At 37.8% G+C, this 22,500-nt stretch overlaps 1 protein-coding gene across 7 annotated transcripts in view; it reads left to right on the top strand.

Moving 5' to 3' along the window:
- Positions 1-22,500, top strand: part of LOC137623224 (uncharacterized) — a 60,043-nt gene that overhangs the window by 28,659 nt on the left and 8,884 nt on the right. For 4 of the 7 annotated variants that reach the window (XM_068353946.1, XM_068353948.1, XM_068353949.1 and 1 more), the window contains exons 2-7: positions 6,006-7,785; positions 8,007-8,188; positions 16,700-16,866; positions 19,612-19,782; positions 20,217-20,384; positions 20,500-20,616. In XM_068353946.1, coding sequence (XP_068210047.1) covers positions 6,006-7,785; positions 8,007-8,188; positions 16,700-16,866; positions 19,612-19,782; positions 20,217-20,384; positions 20,500-20,616 — 2,585 coding nt within the window. Of the gene's footprint in view, positions 1-6,005; positions 7,786-8,006; positions 8,189-16,699; positions 16,867-19,611; positions 19,783-20,216; positions 20,385-20,499; positions 20,617-20,827; positions 20,897-22,500 lie in introns of all 7 variants that reach the window. The other 3 variants (XR_011040569.1, XR_011040570.1, XM_068353947.1) reach the window with 2 other exon arrangements.

Raw genomic sequence — 22,500 nt, 5'->3', positions numbered from 1 at the left:
GTTCCGGGCCAAGAACGCTAAATAAAACCACCTTTTTCCTTCTGTTATTAACACGGTATCCTCCGTATGTTCGAGTACTCCGTGTGCACGGTTATTTCACCGACCGTGTACTAAAGATGTCGGAAATTGAATGATATTAAGGTACAAAGTCGTCAGCCTTTTTTTTTCAACCAGTGTTGCCATAAGCGGTTCGGGGAATTATCGCCGTTGCTAGCTGTCTTGGTTCATTCTATTTCCAATTGTAGTTATTAAATGTTAGTTTTGACCCTCTAGTCTGAAGGATACCGCTTCTCTGTCCCGAACAATCTTGGTTTTATTATTTTTCGGGCAATATCCCCCCATAAAAACTGGCAAAACCAGCTGGAGATCTACCTGCAGCATTGTGTGTACTAGGGTGCGTTGAACTTGGTATTTTGGGGGGGAGGGGGGGGGTCATGTTGTTACTGGCCGGGTTCTTATATAATTTGTGGGTTGTTGTTTTCTTTTGGAGGTGGGTTCAGAGGTGCTGGTTGTTAGTGTGCCATGTGCTCATTGAAATAGTTTATTTTTCCTTAAGTTTCCTTTCCTCACTGGGTTATTTTCCCTGTTGGAGCTTTGGGCTTATAACATCCTGCTTTTCCAAATAGGGTTGTAGCCTAGCAAGTAATAATAATAATAACAAATCTAACTTTGTGTTAATTGAAATATTTTATTTTTCCTTTAGTTTCCTTTCCTCACTGGGTTATTTTCCCTGTTGGAGCTTTGGGCTTACAGCATCCTGCTTTTCCTAATAGGGTTGTAGCCTAGCAAGTAATAATAATAATAACAAATCTAACTTTGTGTCAAATTGTGTAGGCTAATATTAGTTATGCACCCAAACTTGGTTTTAAGGTGTAAATGACATGATTTTATTTTTAACTACACTACCCTAGAGGAAATTGAATCACTTTAGTCATTTGAGAAGGTAATTAAAAATATTTAAATATATCTATCAAACTTTTTAACTTGATGTTTAGGCCTATGCTTCCATGATAGGCATAGGCTATGGACTTTTTTTTTTTTTTGTGAATATAGAATTGTATTACTTATATTAGGAGTTTAATTTAAATCTTACTATCAGTCATTAGTATCTAATCATTACCTAGATGAAAATAAATTACTATTATCGTACAATGGTTTGGCTTCATAACTTTAAAATTATAGAATGACTTCTTAATTAGGAAGGCCTAAGGCCGCCTGCTTAGTTCAAAGCTGCTTTGTCTAAATTTACCATAGTTTTTTATTGTGTATTTAATTGGGACTGAAAAGTGAGTGGAATATGAAACTCGGTAGGTTAAGGGAGAATACATTTACAAAGGGCCGTATCCTAAGGAGGGTGCTATAGCATAGCCTACGCTGTGTCGCTTTTCCCGATATTTTACGTAGTTGCTTTAAGGGATTTCATTCTCATCAGCTGTTAATAGTTCACTCTATAATAAGGACCTCGGGTATGTCCTTCCAATTGCGTCTTTATGGTCTCTATGCCAGTCCACACCCGCAAACTTTGTTAGTCAATCCATCGTCGTAGTTTAGTATGGCGTGAAGGACTCGTAGTATTGCTTTTATATGAGGGATTTGTGTGTATGCTTAATGTAGCCTTTAGAGTTATATCGCAGGTATACGTATTGTAAATAGTTAACTTATGTTGCAACTGCATTTGTACATACATATACCAAAAGCACTTCCCCCAATTTTGTGGGGTAGCCGACAACAACAAGAAACAACAACAACAACAATTTGATTCGTAGTTTTATTTTTATTTTTTTCAATTTTTTATGTTTTAGTTTTTATCTTTGATGTCCTTAGTTTGTTGAGAAATACTGGATTTAGACTCTTCCATGAAAAATGATATGGTATAGGTACTCGACCCCTTAACAACAAGGTTAGAATCTTAGAACCCCATCATTAAGAGATCTACCCTCATAGCTGGCATCTTGAGCATATAATATCCTAGTCACATTAATGAGAACACAATTACCAGTAGGCTGAATTTGATTTTTTTTTTATTTGAAACTTATTACATGCATATTTACTATTCTTGAAAAGATGGTACAGTAACTTGATGCAAATGTAGTTATTAGAATATGTACTGCACATTTTGTAGGAATTTCATTTTTGCTATTAGGCAAGGCCCAGAAAATTGCGACATTTTCATCCTCCGGTTGACTTAATGTGATGAATGCCAAAGATTAAGAAAAAATACTATACAAAACAGTTCAGTATCGGTAACGTCACATCCTAACATTTTGTTAATTTTTTTATTAAATTTCTTGATTATTTTCATAGAAGTACCAAGCCCTTTTTTTCCTGCATATTGTTTTTACATTGTCAGCCAATCTCATACTATCACTAACAAGAATGTGTGTACTAAAATCAAAACAAATAATTACAAGGTCTTCAACTTATAAACTCTGAAGTACAAACACAAATCCTACTGAAAACTGTAATTCTCGGATATCGTATCAAAAGTTCGTAATGAAATACAGTAATAAAAGTATTATATCATTTAATGCAGTATGTTATATTGAAACCAGACTGTAGACCTTTGTAGCTGAGAATCGTAGGCATGCGATGTATGTAAAGCGTACAGTACCTTGGGCAAAAATTTGACTTATAAACAGCATGGAACATATTACGTATGTAAGTTGAGGAGTTTATATGTAACATTTCTGATAAATGATTTTATTTCAATTTTGTGTTTATTTCAACAAAACTTGAAATTTCTCTGTCAGCTGATCACACACTATCATTAATCAGACGGCATGCATGAATTGTAGCCTTGTCTGAATGGTCTCATGTGTACCATACAATACATACCTATACATATAGCATAATTAGTAAGTCTTTGATATTTCGTCAATGATAATTAGATATTTTGTATGTAATTGGACCCATGGTATATGGTACTAGTTATGTATATTTTATTTTTTATATTATGCATGGTCTAAAACCGGTCATTTGATTTTGTCGTCAGACTACATATATATATATATATATATATATATATATATATATATATATATATATATATATATATATATATATATATATATATAGGATAAATTTTGCACATTTAGATTTTTTTTCATATTCAAATAAGCCAAATGAAAAACACGTCTAAATGTGCAATATTTATCATTGATCGAATGCAAACTAACAAACTACCAATTAGCTACGATGGTGAAGATGGGTTGATTTTAATTCTAAGTACAAAAAACCTGAATTCGACAGGTATAAGTATAAAAGAATTGTTATTGACTTTTATCTTTCTTCATGGCCAAGTGGTTAAGTCACTGTCTACACAAGTTTGCCGGACCAGGGTTCGACTCCCGGCCGGTCACAAGCTCTTGACTTTGTGTGATTTCGCCTGGGGCTTTGATCCAAAGGTCGTTAAAAGAATCCAGACAATGTATCAAAATTATATGGCTTATTTGAATATATATATATATATATATATATATATATATATATGTGTGTGTGTGTGTGTGTGTGTGTATGTACACAGAAATATTTTATTTTTCAATATTGGTTATGCCTTATATAGGTTTTTTTTCTGTGCTTTTCTGTTATCAATTGAGGCTAAATTTCAGCAGCCCAACAACTAACAGATTTTTAAATTTTTCTTTATTCTCAGTTGATCTCAACTTGCCGTTATCAAGGATATTACAGTACCGCGTATATGTACTGTAAAGTAAATAACAAAGAGAAAATCAATATGATTTCCTTATTGAAAATCTGATAAAGGATATTGTATATATATTGACTACTACACTGCTAGCAGATTTTTCTGAGATTGTCATAAAACAAAATACTGAATGTTGTAAATTTGAGCTGTCGTAAATTGAATAGGTTGTTATGGAGGATGTACTGGCCAGCCTGTCTTGGCAGTCCTTCATCCCATTTACTATCAAAATTTTGAAATCTTCCCTGTGGCCTTTTTTTAGGGTAAAAAAAACCTGCCCTTTTTTAAATATCAAAATATATTCAGTGCAAAAACATGACATGCAAATTCAGTGTGACAACATTAGTATAATGGTGTGGTACTGTAATTATTATTTTGGCAGTGGGTGTTTATTTTTACTCTGTAATTTTATAGTAGGTCTCATAATAACTTCTTCTGGAGTGTCACATATATTTTTTAGAAGTTTAAATTATGAAATTTTTTTTTTTATTTTGCCTCCAATCTGCCAACCTTTGCAAGAGCCGCTATGCCATGTTTGAATTTTACTTAGTGTGATAAAGGGATTCTGTTTTTAGTAAAGTCCATTATAATCTCAACGTCCAATACCTTGGAGTGAAGGACAGTATATTATGTTTTAAAGTTGTTTAATAATCCTTTATTTTAAATCTGTTTAACATCAACGTTGAAGTATTCAGTCATACCTCATGTTGCTTCTTCAATTTGTTCCAAAATTTGTAATTGAAAAGTAAACTAGTAAAGTCGAACGCCTTATAAATCTTTTTATGGAACTGTATGTTGTCTATATTACATTCTTACTCTGAATGTTTCTTTTAGGTACTATGTCAATTTTCATTGTAACATGTGCAAGAATGTAAAAGATAATTTTTTTTTTTCGTCTACCAAAAGTGACTTGGTTGAAGACTTTTTCTCTTCAAGAAAGATTTTATTAGTTTATGATAGCAGGACTAAACAGCTAAATGTATTTTCATCTCATATTTGGAGAACAAATTCAAATTACAGTAGTAACATTACAAATTGGACGTGTATACCAGACGAGATTAGGGAGAGATTGATAAGGAAAATATAAAAGTCTCACTAAAGGTACTTTCAGATTTTATTATAGGTACAAAATTAATCCAATCATTTACTTGAGGGGATGTCATTCATTCAATATTTTTTCTGCAATAGGTTTTGTTTGCATTTTTCGTTGGTTTGTCTTAGGAAGGCGGTATAATGAAGAATTTCAACCCTGTTGGGGAGATTTACAGTAAAGATGGTGTACTGGATGTGAATTGTGCCGTTCAAAATGTTTGTGAATGGTTAGATAAATATTGGTTTTCCTAATGTCATTTATAATTATGGTTGTTAATTGGTTTATATAAAAAATGAGGATTGTGAAGCATTTTAGATATTGCATGCCAGTGATGTTGGTATACAGTATAGAGTACTGAGCAATTTCTGAGTTAAAGGTAACATTATCAGGATATTGTATAAAAAGGTAACTTTGTGGGTGGTTTTTCATTTTGTTAAAGGGATACAAACCAGGACCATTTAGTGGGCAGTTTTGTAATAGCATTGATGTGTTGTCACTTTTGTGTTACTGTACTTACTCCTTGAAACGTCTATTTTCGGAATTTTTACTTCCTTCAGTGTCATATTATGTATTTTATATCCAATAATTTTAACTTTTATTTTAATTTGGATGTATGAAACTTGCACAAAATTTAGACATATATATATATATATATAAATATGTATTGTATGTATATATATATATATATATATATATTTATATAATTGGATAGATTTTTTCAGATAAGTTTTAAAGAAGTTGTAAATTTGTAGTTATGATTCAAGTAAGATATTCCCAAAAAAGGAGCCATTTATATAATGATTTATATTAAAATATTATTGTAATACCATATGTTACAAGAATAGTGAGCAAAATTTTCATATACTGTACACTACTGTGTTATAATTTTTTTCTTTATTAAGTAGTTTAGTATCTTGTGTATGGGAATCGACAAACTAGTTTTTTTTATTTTTTCATTATGTCCTATGGCCTACGTAGTTATCTGTAAACGAAGTAAATTAATGGGAAATTCCTGAGTGAGTCGAAGAAATTAAATATTGATAAAACTGGGCATTATTATCAAAGACCATTTCAAGAGGTATCTTGTGGATCTTTACACTGGATTGGGATATGTATTTTTATTTTGTTTCTGTGAATAATTGGAACTTTTAAGTCTTTTCTTCAATAGGTGCATAAGTCAATTTAAGTTTGATGGTTTAATATTTGTTTCAGGTGGAACAACCACAATCAACATAATTCGCAGAATAATTGGTACATGGATCCGCACAAGACAGGTGGGGGCATGAATCAACCTCCGCCCCCAGCTCACAACATGCCTGGGCCGCCTCAACACCCAGCTGCTACTCCTCAGCACCCAACCACTATGGCTCAGAACATGCCACGACCAATGCAGGCTAATTATGGCATGCCACCTCGCCCAGCACACACTGGGTCACCTAGTTCCATGTCTCCCAAGCCTACAGTTAGCCCTACAGGTCACATGGTGCCTAATAAGCCACAGAATCCAACCAGCCTTAACCCTAAACCCATGGTGCCTGGTAATGTCCAGCAAGTACAACCCCCTAAACCACAACAGCAGCAGCAGCAGCAAATGCATCCTGGCGTACAGATAAAGCCAAACCCTCCACCACCAGGAGCAATGACCAACATGCAACAGATGGCAAAGCCTAACCAAGGCTCAGTACTTCCTGTGGTCAGTTCAGCTGGTCCTAAGATGGCATCACCTGTGATGCAGCAATCCCACCCTCAGATGCAGCAGCAGCAACAGCAGCAACAACACCAACAACAGCATCAACAGGTCCCTAAACCACCTGTATCACAGAATGCAGGAATGCCTCCTAAGCCATTAACAACCCCGCCTGTGTCTGCACCAGGAGCATCTCCCCAGAAACCACCACCTACTCAGTCACTGCCAGCAATGCCCCAGCAGAAACCGGCTCAGCAAAATTTAGCTCAGGCCAAGCCTATATCGACAGCCATACCTTCAGGCGCAACGATAACGCCAGTTGCCCCCAAACAGTCTCATACACCGGCAGTATCAACCCCTCCCTCACTACAGCCTCTTCCTCCCAGACCTTTCAATCAAACACCAGCAACACAAAAGCCACAGCTTCCACCCCAGGCTAAACCCAATCTGCCTGCAGCTTCCAACTCCCCTGTAACTGTTACTCCCATCACCAACACACCGGCATCAGTTACGCCAATCACTAACATACCAGCTACTGTAACTCCGGTTTCAAAGCCACCGCAAGCTGTTTCCACAGCCAAACCTGCTGTGAATGTGCCAGCGAACACAGCAGCACCGTCTACAACAACAACAACAACTGCTGCTGCTGCTGGGGCTTCAAATCCTGTTGCAAGTCAGGCATTGCCACCGAGTGTTTCGGTCACTCCAGCATCGGCAGCATCCGCACCTGCCCCAGCCCAGACACCGGCAACTCCAGCTACAAACCCCACTCCTGTTTCCCAAACAGCAACCCCAACTGCACTTCCTGTGGCTGCTTCAAACACACCCAAACCCATGTCCACTCCTACTCCTGTGTCAACAGCACCTCACACTGACAGTGCCACACCTACCCCACCTACAAACACTCCTGCACAGAAACCTGCTGAACCAGCGAAACCTGAACCTGTTAAGCCAGTAGAGCACATAAAGGCCTCAGAACCTAGTAAACCATCAGTGGATGCGACAAAGACTCCATCGACTCCTAGTGTGAATGGAGTGCCTGTCAAGTCTACTGTGAAACCAGCTGCTCCCACTCCAGCAAAGGCTGCAGAAGCAGCAGCTGAGAGCAAACCACAGTCTGCTCCCCCAGCAGCCCCTAAGCCAACCCCTCCTGTCAATAAGACTATAGAAGGAGCTCTGCATCAGAAGAAGGAATCCACCTTACAGAGTGCCAAGACTGCTGGAGAGTCTAACGAAGCTAAAAAAAATCATACTGTACCTGAAGGTGTGGCCGAAGTGACTCCAAAGAAGTCTCGGACACCCAGAGTGAGTAAAAGTTACATTGTCTTTCAGTTTGCTCTATTGGGGTTTTAGGGTGCTAACTACTATATATTTGAAAGTGATGTAGCCAATAATAATCTATTACTTCTTTGATTATGATTTGATAATGAAATTTTCAAGTAGAATACAGTAATATATTAGTAAGAATAAGTTTCCAAATTACAGTTATCTAAATTGATGCTAATCATTTATTGTTTGCATTACAGCAGAAACGTCCTGCTCCTTCTACCCCTGATGACGCAAATGACGAACGCCGTAGTAAACGCTCGCGTCATCCTGCTAGCGTGTTTCAGTCTCCTTCTGTGAATTCCCTCAATAGGGTTCGTAAAAATAGTGAGATTGCGGCATCACCTAAATCTCCTCAGGACAAGCTTATCCTCTTTTTCAAGTAAGAATTTTGAATTATTTTGTTTTTTTAATGATTATCATTTCTTGCACTATATCTAAAGATATATCTTATGAGAATCTTGAAATAGATTGCAATGGAAATTTCCTTTTTTATAATTTTTCATTTTAGATTTATTAACTTTTGTTGCTATGTTTTATGATATTATTATTACTAGCTGCCAAAGGTAGAGCCCGTGCTTAACATGAGGTTAAGCAATCTAACAAGCAAAGCCAAGCTACAACCTGGCTTAGAAAAGCAGAATGCTACAACTCCAAGGGCTCCAACAACAAAAGTAGCCCACTAAAGAAAGGAAATGAAGCAATAGCAATTGAAATATTTGTAATTAGTAAAATATATAACATAGTTTATGGTTAGTAATAACATTAAAATAGATCAGTCGCATATACTCTATGAAACAAGACATGTGAACCTACCCAACAACATACAAAACTGCCGTATATTGCAATTTCATATCTTATGGGATATTATAATCATGTCATTATTGACTACAGTAGTACAATTATATAAGATCATGATGAAAGTTATTACCTTCCAATTGTTATCATACCCTAAGCTTAGTGTAATATTCTACCACAAAAACTGTCTTATTATCCAAACCTTTGATCTGCTTAGATTCTGGTTGAAATGTACCAAATTAGCATCTGACTAGCACTATGAATGTAGGGATTTACAGTATATTTAAAGTTGTTTTTACACAGAATACAAATCATCCTCCTTTAGGTAGGAATGTTTTCAGCATGAGCTGGACGACCGTTGGTTCGTTTAAACAAACGGTTAAGCAACAGGTCTTCATTTGTGGCCTCGTCAAGTACAGGACTACTGTTGTGTCCTTGATCAAACTTTTATCAATTATTTTCACGATTGGTGAGCGATTGGTTTCCGGTGAGAGTGGGGCTGAGATAGGGATGTGTGATGTTGTCGTGGCTGTTTAACTTGTACGTTGGAGTGGTGGGAGAGGTGAATGCTTGAGTGCTTGGACAAAAAATGAAACTAGTAGACGAGAATGACCCTGAAAGGAAGGTAAATCAATTGTTGTTTGCGGATGATACTGTACTGGTTGCAGACGTGGAAGAGAAGCTTGGCCAATTAGTGACAGAATTTGGAAGGGTGTGTGAGAGAAGGAAGTTGAGAGTTAATGTGTACAGTATAAGAGTAAGGTTATGAGATGTACGAGAAGGGAAGGTGATGCGAGGTTGAATGTCATGTTGAATGGAGAGATACTTGAGGAGGTGGATCAGTTTAAGTACCTGGGGTCTGTTGTTGAAGCAAATGGTGGAGTGGAAGCAGATGTATGTCAGAGAGTGTTAAGGGCAGTTAAGGGAGTAGTAAAAAATAGAGGGTTGGGCATGAATGTAAAGAGAGTTCTGTATGAGAAAGTGATTGTACTAACTGTGATGCATGGATCGGAGTTGTGGGGAATGAAAGTGACAGAGAGACAGAAATTGAATGTGATTTGAGATAGTGTCTAAGGAGTATGGCTGGTGTATCTCGAGTAGATAGGGTTAGGAACGAAGTAGTGAGGGTGAAAACTGGTTTAAGAAATGAGTTAGCAGCTAGAGTGGATATAAACGTGTTGAGGTGGTTTGGCAATGTTGAGAGAATGGAAAATGGGTGTCTGCTAAAGAAGGTGATGAATGCAAGAGTTGATGGGAGAAGTACAAGAGGAAGGCCAAGGTTGGGGTGGATGGATGGAGTGAAGAAAGCTCTGGGTGATAGGAGGATAGATGTGAGAGAGGCAAGAGATCTTGCTAGAAATAGGAATGAATGGCGAGCGATTGTGACGCAGTTCTGGTAGGCTCTGCTGCTTCCTCCAGTGCCTTGGATGACCGCGGAGGTAGCAGCAGTAGGGGAGCCAGCGTTATGAAGCTTCATCTGTGGTGGATAATGTGGGAGGGTGGGCTGTGGTACCCTAGCAATACCAGCCAAACTTGGTTGAGTCCTTTGTCAGGCTGGGAGGAACATAGAGAGGAGAGGTCCCCTTTTTTGTTTCATTTGTTTGATGTCGGCTACCTCCCAAAATTGGGGGAAGTGCCTTGGTATATGAATGTATGTATGTATTTTCACGATGTGAATGCTGGCTGTTCTCATGTGAAGCTAGATGCTAATATGTAGTACAGTGGATTTCTCATTTATGTGTTTGTTAAAATGTCTGTAGATCCCCACTCTGCTTCTTGCTAGGAGCATGATTGTTCCCAATTATCCCCATGTGCTGAGTGTAGGTCGTGGTGTCCTTGCAGTATCGGGCGTATGCTTTAAGGGGAGAGGAAGAGAGTTTAGTTTTCTTTTGAAAATTGGATGTGTCTGCTGCTATAGTACTGCTCTTGTGCTAGCACCTGGGACGGTTCACAGGGAGTATGCATCAGGAGCAAGAAAAGAACGGAGCTACGTCGGCGATCTTTCAGGTCCTGGTGGCGTATAAGATTCCCATAGTGGTTGTCGTACCTGATCAGAGGTTGGAGGCTCTTCTCTGTGTTTGCTACCTCTGATGACGAGTGTGAATTGAAGATTTTGGTCTCCTGAGGTATGTTAGGTGGACTCCTAGTGCCCATGTCTCCCTTGGTGATGCCAGTGATGAAAATTGTGATCAGTGTGTCCCTGGTGACTCCTGTGATGTCTGCAGTGGTTCCCTATCCTCTCAATGGGCATAGGCCACTCCTGGACCAAGAATGTGTTGGTCTGGTAGCATTGGGGTTGTCCCCATGCATCTCCCCTAACCCAGTCACCTCCCCTCCCGTGACAGTGCCCCCCAGTGTTTTGTTTCCTTTTTGGTGCAACCTCTGTAATTTCTTACATAGCATTGTTGACTGGGTCTCTCCGACTTCAACTCCTGTACTTGCAGAGCCTTAAGGGACCGTTGGAGGCGGAAGAGAAGTGTATGTTCTTTTTCCTTGTTGTCCTTTTTGACTTCATACTCTGTACATTTCTTCTATGAAGTAGAAGATCAGTCAGCTATATTCATAGGAAATGATTCCTGTCGACACCACATATCTTAGGAGAGGTGGATGGCACCATAGTGTCCTGACCTCATTGGGTGGAAGGAAGGCACGGCTCTACGTGTTGGCCCGTGGTTACTCTGGTAGCCAACCAGGATAGGTGTTTTGACTCGTGCTTTCTTCCCCCCCCCCCCATGTTTGGCTGTCAAACGAAACAGGTTTTACAGCGTTTGTGAGATCTCTGAAATTGAGTGGCATTAGATAGCCCCTCAAGACCCTGGGCCATCCCTCGGCTGGGAAGGGCTTGGACCATCCCTCTGCTGCCTTGGTCTCTCCATTCTGAAATAAGTTAGCTCAGAGGTAGCTCTCGCACTTCAGAACTCAGTGCAGAATTCAGCAAGGAAGGCCTCCAGACCGTTCATAAATGCTGGCAGCACAATGCAGAATTCAGCAAGGAAGGCCTCCAGACCTTTCATAAACGCTGGCAGCACATGCAGCTCTTTTGAGTTACCCAATCTGTTTCTTCTAGGCGTGGGACGGCAAAAAAAAAAAGGAAAGATTGTTCGTTATCCCTTTAGGCAAAACAGCAGGCATAGATCCAAGCCAAGGGTAGTGGGAGTCCTTCAGGACTGTTACTTAGTACCCTCTACAACCTCGGGTGGCTAATCCTGGCCTCTTTTGTGTGGCAGTTGTAACATGATTGAGTTTGACTTCTCACTTTTGTCCTGATCTTGGTATTCTGATAATCGAGGAAAAGTCAAATCCCTTACCAAGTTGAGGTTGAAGCACTAGGGCATGCTGGTAAACACGACAGCTGCGGAAAGGGTCAGGATATCGCGTAAGCAAACCCAACAAGGTAACACGTCTGTTCTGTCAAAACACAGAACTACCAGCTCAGCTTAGAAGAATCTTATCAGCCACGTTTCCTCACTGGAGAATCTCGTTTCTCAAGCAGGTGCCATTGCTAGAGATTTTTTTTAGTACTGTTGAAGGAAAAATCACTTGTCAGTCACCACGACAGTCCCACTCAACTCCTGACTTGCAACTGTGCTCAGATGTGTCGAAAGAGGGGAGAGGCAAGTACAACCTGGTCGTTTTAGGGGCGTGATCAGAAGAAGCAATGTCTACTGTTCGATGTCCTGAGGCTAGCAGCTTTTATTACGCTGCAAGCATTCCAAGAATGTGGAGTCACTGGGGTTGATACAATACCACCATAGTAGCTTACATCTAGTAGAGTGAATGCTTTGCTGGACGGCATTTCATACCATAGAGTAGTCCATCAAATACAATCCGGGTGAAAGGGACGGATTGCCAGACACACTTAGTTGTCAAGGGAGGGTTGTAGGGTCAGAGTGGTTCCTATATCCTGGCTTGACAACCCGACTTCTGGTTCGTTTTGGTTCTCCGGTGAACCTGTTTGCCAGGTGGCTAAATAGGAATCTCCGTGGTTTCTCCCTCAGTCTAATCCCAGGGGGTATGTTCAAAGTCACCTTCCAACACTCAGGTTCACATGAAGGGTTATGCCCTGTTCTTTCCATTAATCAACTGCGTGTTGATTACACTGGAACCCAGGTTGACCCTTGTGGCTCCCAGATATCCTCATGCAGAACGGTACCATGTTCTGCCCTCTTGAGATCCTGTGATAATTCCCTTAGTCCTCACTCTCCCAGGGATAGTAGGCCATCCTCTACAAATGATGTCATAGAAGGAATTCTTCTCTGGTTGGATCATCTCTTGACCAGATCGTGGATTTCCTTATCTTCCGTATTGAGGAAAAATCCTCACAGTCGCTACTGTCAAGGCTACCGGTCAGATATGGGTATGGTCTATTGATAGATAAGGATAGAGCTCCTCTTAAAGAAATTGTCCATGCTTGTGAATAGCTTTGAGCATTCTTGCTGATTTTGGTACCTCTTGTCTGATCCTGTGAGAAGGTCTCGGTAGTTAAGGTTCTGACTCGCAAGACTATCTTTGGTGAAAGAGTTTATGCAGGTTACATGGTGTGTCTCCTTTAGTCTCCCATTTTGAGAGGTGGAAGGAGCATGACCCCATGTTCGAGCCTTTCTCCATCCACTGTGTACATGAAGTGTCAAGTGGCTCGGAGAAGACATGCTTTTGTGTCCTGTGAAGGGCTATACTTGCTATTTGAAGAAAACCTGATGCCTCAAATCCGAGTGTCAACGACTTCCTTAGCACTGACAGAACCAAGAAAGAGGTGTCTATAACATGGTCTCTTTCAGACTTTGCAAGTGTCAATCCGTAATGCTTATGTCTCGACTGCTGAGAAATTGGAGGCACCAGGTATGACTGGAGTTTGCTAAGTCAGGTGCTAGTCCCCACCCTTGCCTTCAAGAGGAATCTTGCCGTTGGCCATGTATTGGAAAGTTTGGGTGTGAATGCACCAGACCATCTTCAATGTCTATTCTACAGGAGTACCCACAAGCGCCTTTGCGCTTTGTATTGTGGTGGCTGCTCGTGGGACAGAGGTAGATGGAGAATGCTGGCCAGAAACATCGACCCTACATAAAAGTGGGAAAAGAAAGAAGATTGTGGTGGCTGCTCTTGTAGTTGTGTAGCGAGGCCAGGTGTCTTACAGCACTGTAAGCATACCGAGAGACGCATTGTAAGGCGATCTGGACGTATGTAGAATTTTAAAATGAAGCTTCCATAGATTTATACTGTGTCATGATTCAATATTTTCTTATTGGACAGTATATCATTATTTCATTACCTTGTTTCATATGCTCTGTAAAAGCATTTTCACAATCAACAATTACCACCATTTTCTTGTTTACCTTTGGTTATCAGCTGATCTGAAGGTCCCATTATAGTATCAAGGAAATGTGCACATATGAATAACAAAGAAGGCGTAGCGTTTATATAATTTCTTAACTTATTTGAAATATCTTCATGATGAATATTACATCAACACCAATATGTTTCAAGATATCAAGGTTTTCTTACAGTTCGTTTATAACCGTTATTATTAGTTATGAAACGAATGCATTCTCTTTTTCTGTGTGTGTTTGTGTTCGTATGGGTAGTTAATTTTTTAATGCTTCATACAGTATTTGATTTTTAGTTAATTAATAAGCCTTCACATTTCATTAGACACTGTTGTGCTAAATTGTGGTTTATTAAAGCATGTTTGTACTCTATTTTCCAAATTTGGGAGTACAATATTTCAATAATCAACAATAACTTTTGGTAGGCACCAGCTGATCTCGAGGTTATGCTACGGTATTGGGATTACGTATGCTAATATCACGGGAGTGGTGGTGTTTTTATCATTTTCTTAACTTAATCAAAATATCTTCATAATGAATATTACATCAGCACCAATATTTTATAGGATATCAGTTTCCACACAGTTTGTTTATAGCCATTATTACTAGTTATTACAGGTATTAGTTATATGAATACATATTCTCTCTCTCTCTCTCTCTCTCTCTCTCTCTCTCTCTCTCTCTCTCTCTCTCTCTCTCTCTCTCTCTCTCTCTCTCTCTCTCTCTCTCTCTCTCTCTCTCACACATATATTGATTTTTAATTTGCTATTAACTCTTCATATTTCGTTAGACATTATTAGAAATTCTCTTTATCATTACTCAATGTTTCGATGATGGTAATATTAATACAACTCTGTAACGCTTTGAACGGAAATCATTTGGTTGCGAACTGCTGTCCGGCCGAAATATGACACCATCAGACTTGTTTTCTTGAATTTACAGTAAGTAGGACTGTTCTCATAACAACTGATTCAGACCACTGAAACACTCACTATCGTTGCTCAGTGTTTTGTTGATGGAAATAATAAACAAGATAATCAGTAACACAGAAAGGAAATCCTTCAGTTTGCCAGCGCTCCCTCCTCCAAAAATATGACGTCACAGTACTTGTGACGTGAACTTGACTAAGAATGACTTGGAAAATATATAAAACCCTTTTCTTATTTCTTTTAGAAATTAAATTGAATACTAACTCACCAAGCAAAGGTATTTACTTTTTATGATGTAAAAGATATATTGTTTCCAAGATAATGTTTGTCCTATTAGTGTACTTTTATTAGACAAATATCAATCTATTACATTATCAGAGATGAAATAAAATAGCGTAGAGTCAAATTTACTCCAAGCTGTACTCATAACTACTGATACAGACCCACAAATACTTTGTATCGTTACTTGATATCTCGATAAGGGGAATACTAATACTGATCATTAGCCTTTTGGAAGGAAACCACTCTATTGCCTGCTCGCTTTCCACCGGTTTATGATGTCACCAGACAAATGATATGAACCCTCACGGTGGCTAGTTTGAACTAGACAATTGTTAATAATTGGATACTGTATATTATCAATACAGTAAAAGAAAATACTAACTTACTAAAATAAATCAATTAATTTTTATACAAAAAAATGGATCATTTCCAAGGAAATATTTGTCCTATTAGTGTACTATTTATGGCGTACTTGTGATGTCATTACAGTGAAAAAAATGGTTAGAAAGTTGAAGTCATTTGTCATAAGTTGACGGCTCCCTGTATATTATTCCGGACTGCTATTCCCTTCAGGGTAAGGGATCCCACTTTTTCCCTTGTACCAATTTTCTTGGACAGGCCATGCAGGCCCTATCAGTCTTTTTATCCCAATGAAATAAAGAAAAGAAGTTGGGGGAGTCATACCCTGGGAGTCTCCTACCTAAAGGACAATGGTTTGTATTAATTAAGGATCAGAACACCTTTCAGTTTAATGTGTCTATTCAACCTCCCCTCTCAATCTTTAGTTGAAAGGTCTTAGTGAAGAGATTTTTACAGGTAAGTGGGTGGGACTCCTTGCCGTTGCTCCCACCTGTCACTTAACTGCTCATTAAAAGGATTCAACGGCTGTCCAGATTATGCTGAAAAACATATTCCTTTCTTAAAGGGCTCACTTTTTTATAGCTAGAAAAAATGAAAATTACCCTAAAAATTGTGATTTATCAAGTAATTATGTCCCTTTCGTTGAATGTAATGCACTTCTCAAAATTACTATTTGTTAATGCTCAAAATTACCTTTTGTTGATACATTTACAATGGAAGAAAATGAAAAGAGTAAGTATCTCACACAAGGAGGATATGGTAACCTGTATATAATATCTAAGGATAGGTAATGCGTAGACTAAGTTGGTTTATGTGCTCAAAGCACCAATCAATTGGTAGTTCCTTGTGATAAGTACAGTACTATATTTGATACCAACAGTAAAACAGGACATAAAATTGCAAGACTAAGCTAAAATTAGAAGATACCGTGTATTATTTTCAGTTCACGCACTTTACATTGACATTTAAAATGCTGTGTTTATAGTTATAGATAAAAAAGGATAGTTATAATGCTAAAGTCAGCTCTTTTTATCTGCATAGTATTAACATGTTGCTATTGCTTCAAGTTTTTTTCTAGGAATTATTTTCATCTTGAGTGAAATGTAAAAAAAATTCCCTCTGAAGGAAGTTGAAAGGTTTATAGTCTAAGGTGTTCATTATAGTTGAAACACCCCCAATAACAATCTCCTCTTTCTCCAGAAATGAGCATGTGGCCGTCAGAAATGCGGAGGGAACTTTCTTCTTGTGTCAGGTGGTGCAAAATGTATACAAGAATACCAAGAAAATAAAAATCAGGTGGCTGACTCCCACTAAAGAGGAAGACCCAAAGTGTGATACATACTTGCCAGATTATTATGATAAAACAGGTAAGTGTTTTAGATTACTGTTAATTGTTTGAAATTTGCTATTAAATTGATGTTGATGCTGTTACCAATAATGATCATGTTTATTGTTTTAGAATGTGGCAGTCAAGTCCCCTAGATAAGAAATTTCAACTCGAGAACTTAGAACTTTCAAATATAAGGCTTGTGGCCAATGGATCAAAAATGGTTGAATGAAATGCAGAATAGAGGTTAATTAACAACTTTTCAAAAGTATTTTTAGTATGTAATAATAACTAGGATTTCTTCATACAGTGGTAGCAAGATTAGCTTACTAAAAAGCAAAGAAAGTAGGAGGGGTTGGGTGTAAATGAGTGATGTCTGATTTAATGGTGTTGTAGTGGGGAGTGCATTTTTTAAGCACAGCTTGTTTATGTTTATATGTAGGGAACTTATTTTATAGTGAATAACCACATTGAATTGCGTATAATAGACTTTGGAGTTGTAGAAGTGGAGAAATAAAATATATGAAAATTTGCCCCATAAGGACGAGCCATTCTATGATGGTTTTTTCTCAAGAAAAAGGTACCTAATGAAGTGAACTATTTGTCTGGACTGAAGTCTTTATGTTAGATTGTTGTAGTTTACTTTGATTGTTTACTTCTCAGTTAAGTCTTGGTTTCAGTAGTAAACATGACTATTTTTCCTGAGAGCTAGGTTTGATATTAGGGACCCTATTTGTCCATCCTTTCCGTCTTCATCAGCCAATACCTTTTCCCCTTTGGTTCTACTGAGGAGCTGGTTGTTAGTAGATATTACTCTAGCCTATATGTGTATGGCAAGTCTGAAGAATTGGTTCTTTGCAGCAACTGTGGATCAAGGAAATTCTTCTGGGCAGGCATTCTAGGTATACACTTAAGAGAATTGAATGCCATTGACATGTAGATTTCTTAGATACTCTTGAATTTGTAAATGGCAAAACTTTAACAATATTACAGACATTACAAGTCTTCCAGCTGTTGATAGTTGATAGAACTGTTTGTTTAAATAATTAAACATCTCAAATTTGAAAAGAAAAGAAAATCTATATTGTATATGTGCATGAGTATTGTAATTCTATGGGTTTTTGGTTTAGTGTGGTGAAAGTTTATGGTAGTTTTAATTAATTGGATGAAGGATGCCATCTTAATAGGTGAAGGATGGCTTTAGAAGAGATAGGGAATTTGTAGATTGGGTTGTTATAGAAAGACAGATATGTGAGAAGTATTTAGGAAAATGTAAGGAGGTATGATTTGTTTTATGGATCTGGAGAAAGCTTGGGATAGTTCACTTTGTTTGCTGATGGACCTTCAAGGGAGGTGAATGGTTGAGTGCTTGGTTGATAATTTAAACTGATAGATGAGAGCAGTCATAAGTGGGAGGTGTATCAGATGCTGTTTATGGATGAAACTATTGATTGCAGACTCGGAGTAGAAGCTGTGTTAGTTAGTGACAGAATTTAAAATGGCATGTGAGAAAAGAAAGTGTAAATGTTCGTCAGCTGAAGGTGGTGATGAATGCAAGAGTTTATGGGATAAGTACAAGAGGAAGGCCATGTTTATGTGATGGATGGAGTGAAGAAAGCCCTAGGTTACTGAAGAAAAGATGTGAGAAAGGCAAAAGAACGTGCTACCTCGGGTCACTGTGATGCAGTTCTGATACTCCCTGCTGCTACTTCTGGTCACCTTGAGGACTTGGAGAAGCGGCAGTAGGGAAGTCAGCATATGAAGCTTCATTTGTGATGGAAAATGGGGTGGGTGATAGATGGATTTAAGTGAAGCATGCTTCAATATATCAATTTCTTGCGTAGTCCCTCATGAAGTGTATTCTTTTGTACCAATACCTGTACCATACATACTTTCGAGAAGATTTTGACAGGAGTGTGGAAGTGCTACGATGAAAGAATATGACCTGCTATTTGGTAGTCTTGCCATTAATGCAATATTGTGGAAATGGAACTCGCACGATCGAAGATTTAAAGTGGTCATTTAATGCATGGAAAATGCTTTATTTGTGACCAGATATGGTAGTACACAAGTCATAGTTTTCATATACAGAGTGAGTTTATGTCAAAACATTCTTCATTTCTAAAGCTGATGGTTAACAAGTTACACAAGGAAAGAAAAGGAGTGTTAAAAATTACAAACATACTGTATTTGTAAAAATTTACATTAAGAATACATACAGTTTTATACAGACTGTTGCTATAGATCAGGTTGGGTTAAGGTGTTTTTAAGCATTCATTTTTTTTAACCCCCCTCACCTGCTTAAGTAGTCATAACACTTATGTCTCCATTTCTCCTGTGGACAGGAAGGTGCCACCTTTGATGAAAAATTAAGTTCATTAAATTATCTTTTCATCATGAGACCATTTTTGCCCACTTACAAGGTTTTTTTTTTTTTTTTAGGAATAAAATACAAATGTCAAGTCTTGTGAATTTGATTTAATGATATAGCAATGCTATTCATAGGAATGATAGATTCACATTTGCAGTACAATCATATTAGGTATAATTCTGTTTGGAATTGAATTAAAAGGAAGATTGTAGCTGAGGAATTTTCTTCTGCAGAATTAGGTTCTTGTTATTCTGCAGATACAGAAATTTTAGCCTTTAACATTAAGAACATATTAGAAATCTGTGAGGGTATTATATTTTTCTATTTGATGAGGTACCATAAATGTGGTGGTAATTAGCATAGCATGGATTAAAAAAGTTATCTGTCACCTTCAGTAATTCTGTTTCTTTCCAGATTTTGATTGTATCCTTACGTCCGTAAGTTTAGAGCGCCAGGAGAAGAAGATGTTGAAGTTGAAAAAGGAAGAATTCAACAGAATTAACAACATTCTCCAGCGAGCAGTTGATCTTGAAAAGGGTGTAATAACTGACAAGCCAAAAGTTGATGCTGACCACCCTGATGGCTGTAAGTAAAGGTGTTTGTGTTTTTGGCCTCTTAGCAAAATTAAAAGTTAAAGTTGCGGGCTTTAGGTCTCCCCTGAGACGACCTTCATCATCTTAGAAACCAATATATCAGAAGTTTTTGCTTTTGCAAATTTCGTGAAATCATGCTGATTTGATTTGAACACTTGACACATTCATTTTTGTTTCATGCAGTTATGAAGTTTATATAGGGGACTTAAACTCAAGATAAGTGACAACAGCAAAAAAATTCTCGTATCTACTGTATATAAACATCATCAGAGCTGGAAAAGCACATGGATAATTGGGAAAATTTTTTCCTGTTTACAACAAATTTAATATGGTCATTGGTTCCTGTTATTGCTTTTGCATTGGGGGTTCTTGGTATTCATTTGTGGACTAGCATTGATTTTGCTATTTGTTGTCTTTTCTTTTCAGTGGACTTGAGCTTATATACAGATGAAAATCAACTACAAAGAAGGAAGAAAAGGTCTCCAGCGTCGAAGCGCAAGAAGAAAGATGATTCGTCTGGAGAAAGTGGTGTAGAATCTGAAGAACCTGGTGACAGTGAGGAGGAGGAGGAGGAGGATGATGATGATGATGATGGTTAGTATTCCCTACTTTTTACTGTTTTTGTATTAGCTGACATTCCATGAAAAAATACCATATCAACATGCGGAAGCTCGTTGCTAATGCTCTACTTGTCCTGTTTATTTTGTAGAGACTGAAAGTCCAAAACAAGCAGCTCAAACCCCATCCAAGCGCCAACGAAGGGGTGACAAGACTCCCGCTAAATCTAAGGCCGCTACGCCGGCAGCCGCAGTACCTAAGACAAAAAGTAAGTTCTTGTTTGACTATAGACTGATGTAATTGGATGTTAATCTCGTATACTTAAAGATGATAAAAGCTAGATTGGTAATATGTTTTGAAAGTAGTGCATTCTGTCTTTATGTGATGGGTGATACGGAGACATATGCCTACTTGTCTCTCTGATATATTGCATGGTAAGTCATTTAAGGCCGCCACCTAACGTGTCAAATCTCTTACAGACATTTAGCCTACCAACACATCTTAAGTTTGTCATGCTGGCACTCCTCATCAAGACATATTTGAATATGGTAATCTGCCTCCTCATTTGCCGAGATCCCGCTTCTTTTAAGGGTGCACCAATTTTGTCTGTGTAGACTTGTTACAGTAAACTATTCGAAAGTTATTCACATTGGTGTCAGCATTGGCATTGTTGCACGTTCAATGTTTTGTGTGTGTCTGTTTTACCCCGTTTTCTGTGACTTGTCCTCTGGCAAGGCAAGCTATTAGGCTTCTTTTTGTTGTTTGGCTTCCATCGTAAGGGATTGTTGAGGAAATGGATGATGAGTGGCTGCTATATTTTATTTCAGCAATTTTCCATTGCTGGTTTAGTGTTCAGTTGATGAGCATTTTCCCTGTTGACCCAAGTTATATTTTGTCTGGTAATCATTTTTCATGCTGTCATATATCTTGATCGGAACATGGAATTTCCAAGTTTTTGCTGTTCAAATACAGTCCACTCAAGGTGTGTTACTGCATAATTTGTTTTCTGTACTGTATGGAGGGTTAAGGTTTTGTGCAGTTTTCTCCATCTTTTGTTTTATTTGCTATTGTTTCCTTTTATATGATTTTTTCCTGTTTCTCCAGTGAAGAAACTCCTTTGGGTTAGTTTCAGGACAATGAAGATGTTTGCCTTCAGGTACAGTAAGTTACTTGACTATTATAATGTTCAGCATTAATAAAAACATATGAGATTTTATTTTATAATGCGGAAAAAATTCCCTATGTAGATTTATTCACTGTCCTTATGTAATTACTAGTTGATCCGGGTTGAATTCTATTGAGAAAAGAATCTTTTATATCAGAATTTTTCATATGGCTAACCAAGAGAACTTTCTACAGGGTGGGGTGGGGTTTGATTCAATAAGACATTGATGATCGTGGACAGTGATGGGTGGAGACCGTGAGAAGGGGGAGAGTGAAGTTCGGTACACTTTGAAACCTGAACAAAATGAGAATTCTAGTTTACTACTTATTGTTGGTTAAGTTAAAACTTTAAAAATAGAGAGGAGATTCAACTAAATCGCAAAATTTAGTGAGGGTAAATTATACAAGAATTGCATTTGTTGTCTTTTTACAAAAAATGCTGCTCCAGAAAGGTATACATGTGAATGAATTCCTGTTGTTGCATTGTACTGTGTTTATATAACATTAAGACTATAAATGTACACCAATCATTCATTTGAAGATTGGTGCTTGAATTCCAAGGACCAATTTGATAGTGTTATGTGTTGAAACTATTTGCCCAGCAAAGATGAAACGTGTAAGATCTCCCAATACGTACATTATTCATAGAAGGTTTGAAGGAGTATTAATCTAGTCAACAATCTGTTGTCAATATTTTTTGTGATTACCCCTATTAACATTACTTTTAAATTTTATGGTGACCCCCAGAAAGCCCTCTCAAGTACCCTTGAGTAACATATGGAAATTACACTTCTTGCGATATCTGCCTGTATATGATTACCAAGTTCAGTATGGAAAGATAAATATTTTCATGACTTAAAAGCTTTCAGTCTAATTTTATCACTTAATTTCTTTTGGAGAACTTTTTCTTTCATTGTGCCCCTTTTATTGAAGCCTTTGAATATTTTCATTGATATATCATTTAGATGATTTTGCTAAAGCCTATTTG

This window comes from Palaemon carinicauda, chromosome 30 (genome assembly GCF_036898095.1).
Source record: "Palaemon carinicauda isolate YSFRI2023 chromosome 30, ASM3689809v2, whole genome shotgun sequence".
NCBI classification, from domain to species: Eukaryota; Metazoa; Arthropoda; class Malacostraca; order Decapoda; family Palaemonidae; genus Palaemon; species Palaemon carinicauda.
This window is presented reverse-complemented; position numbering and strand designations above follow the sequence as displayed.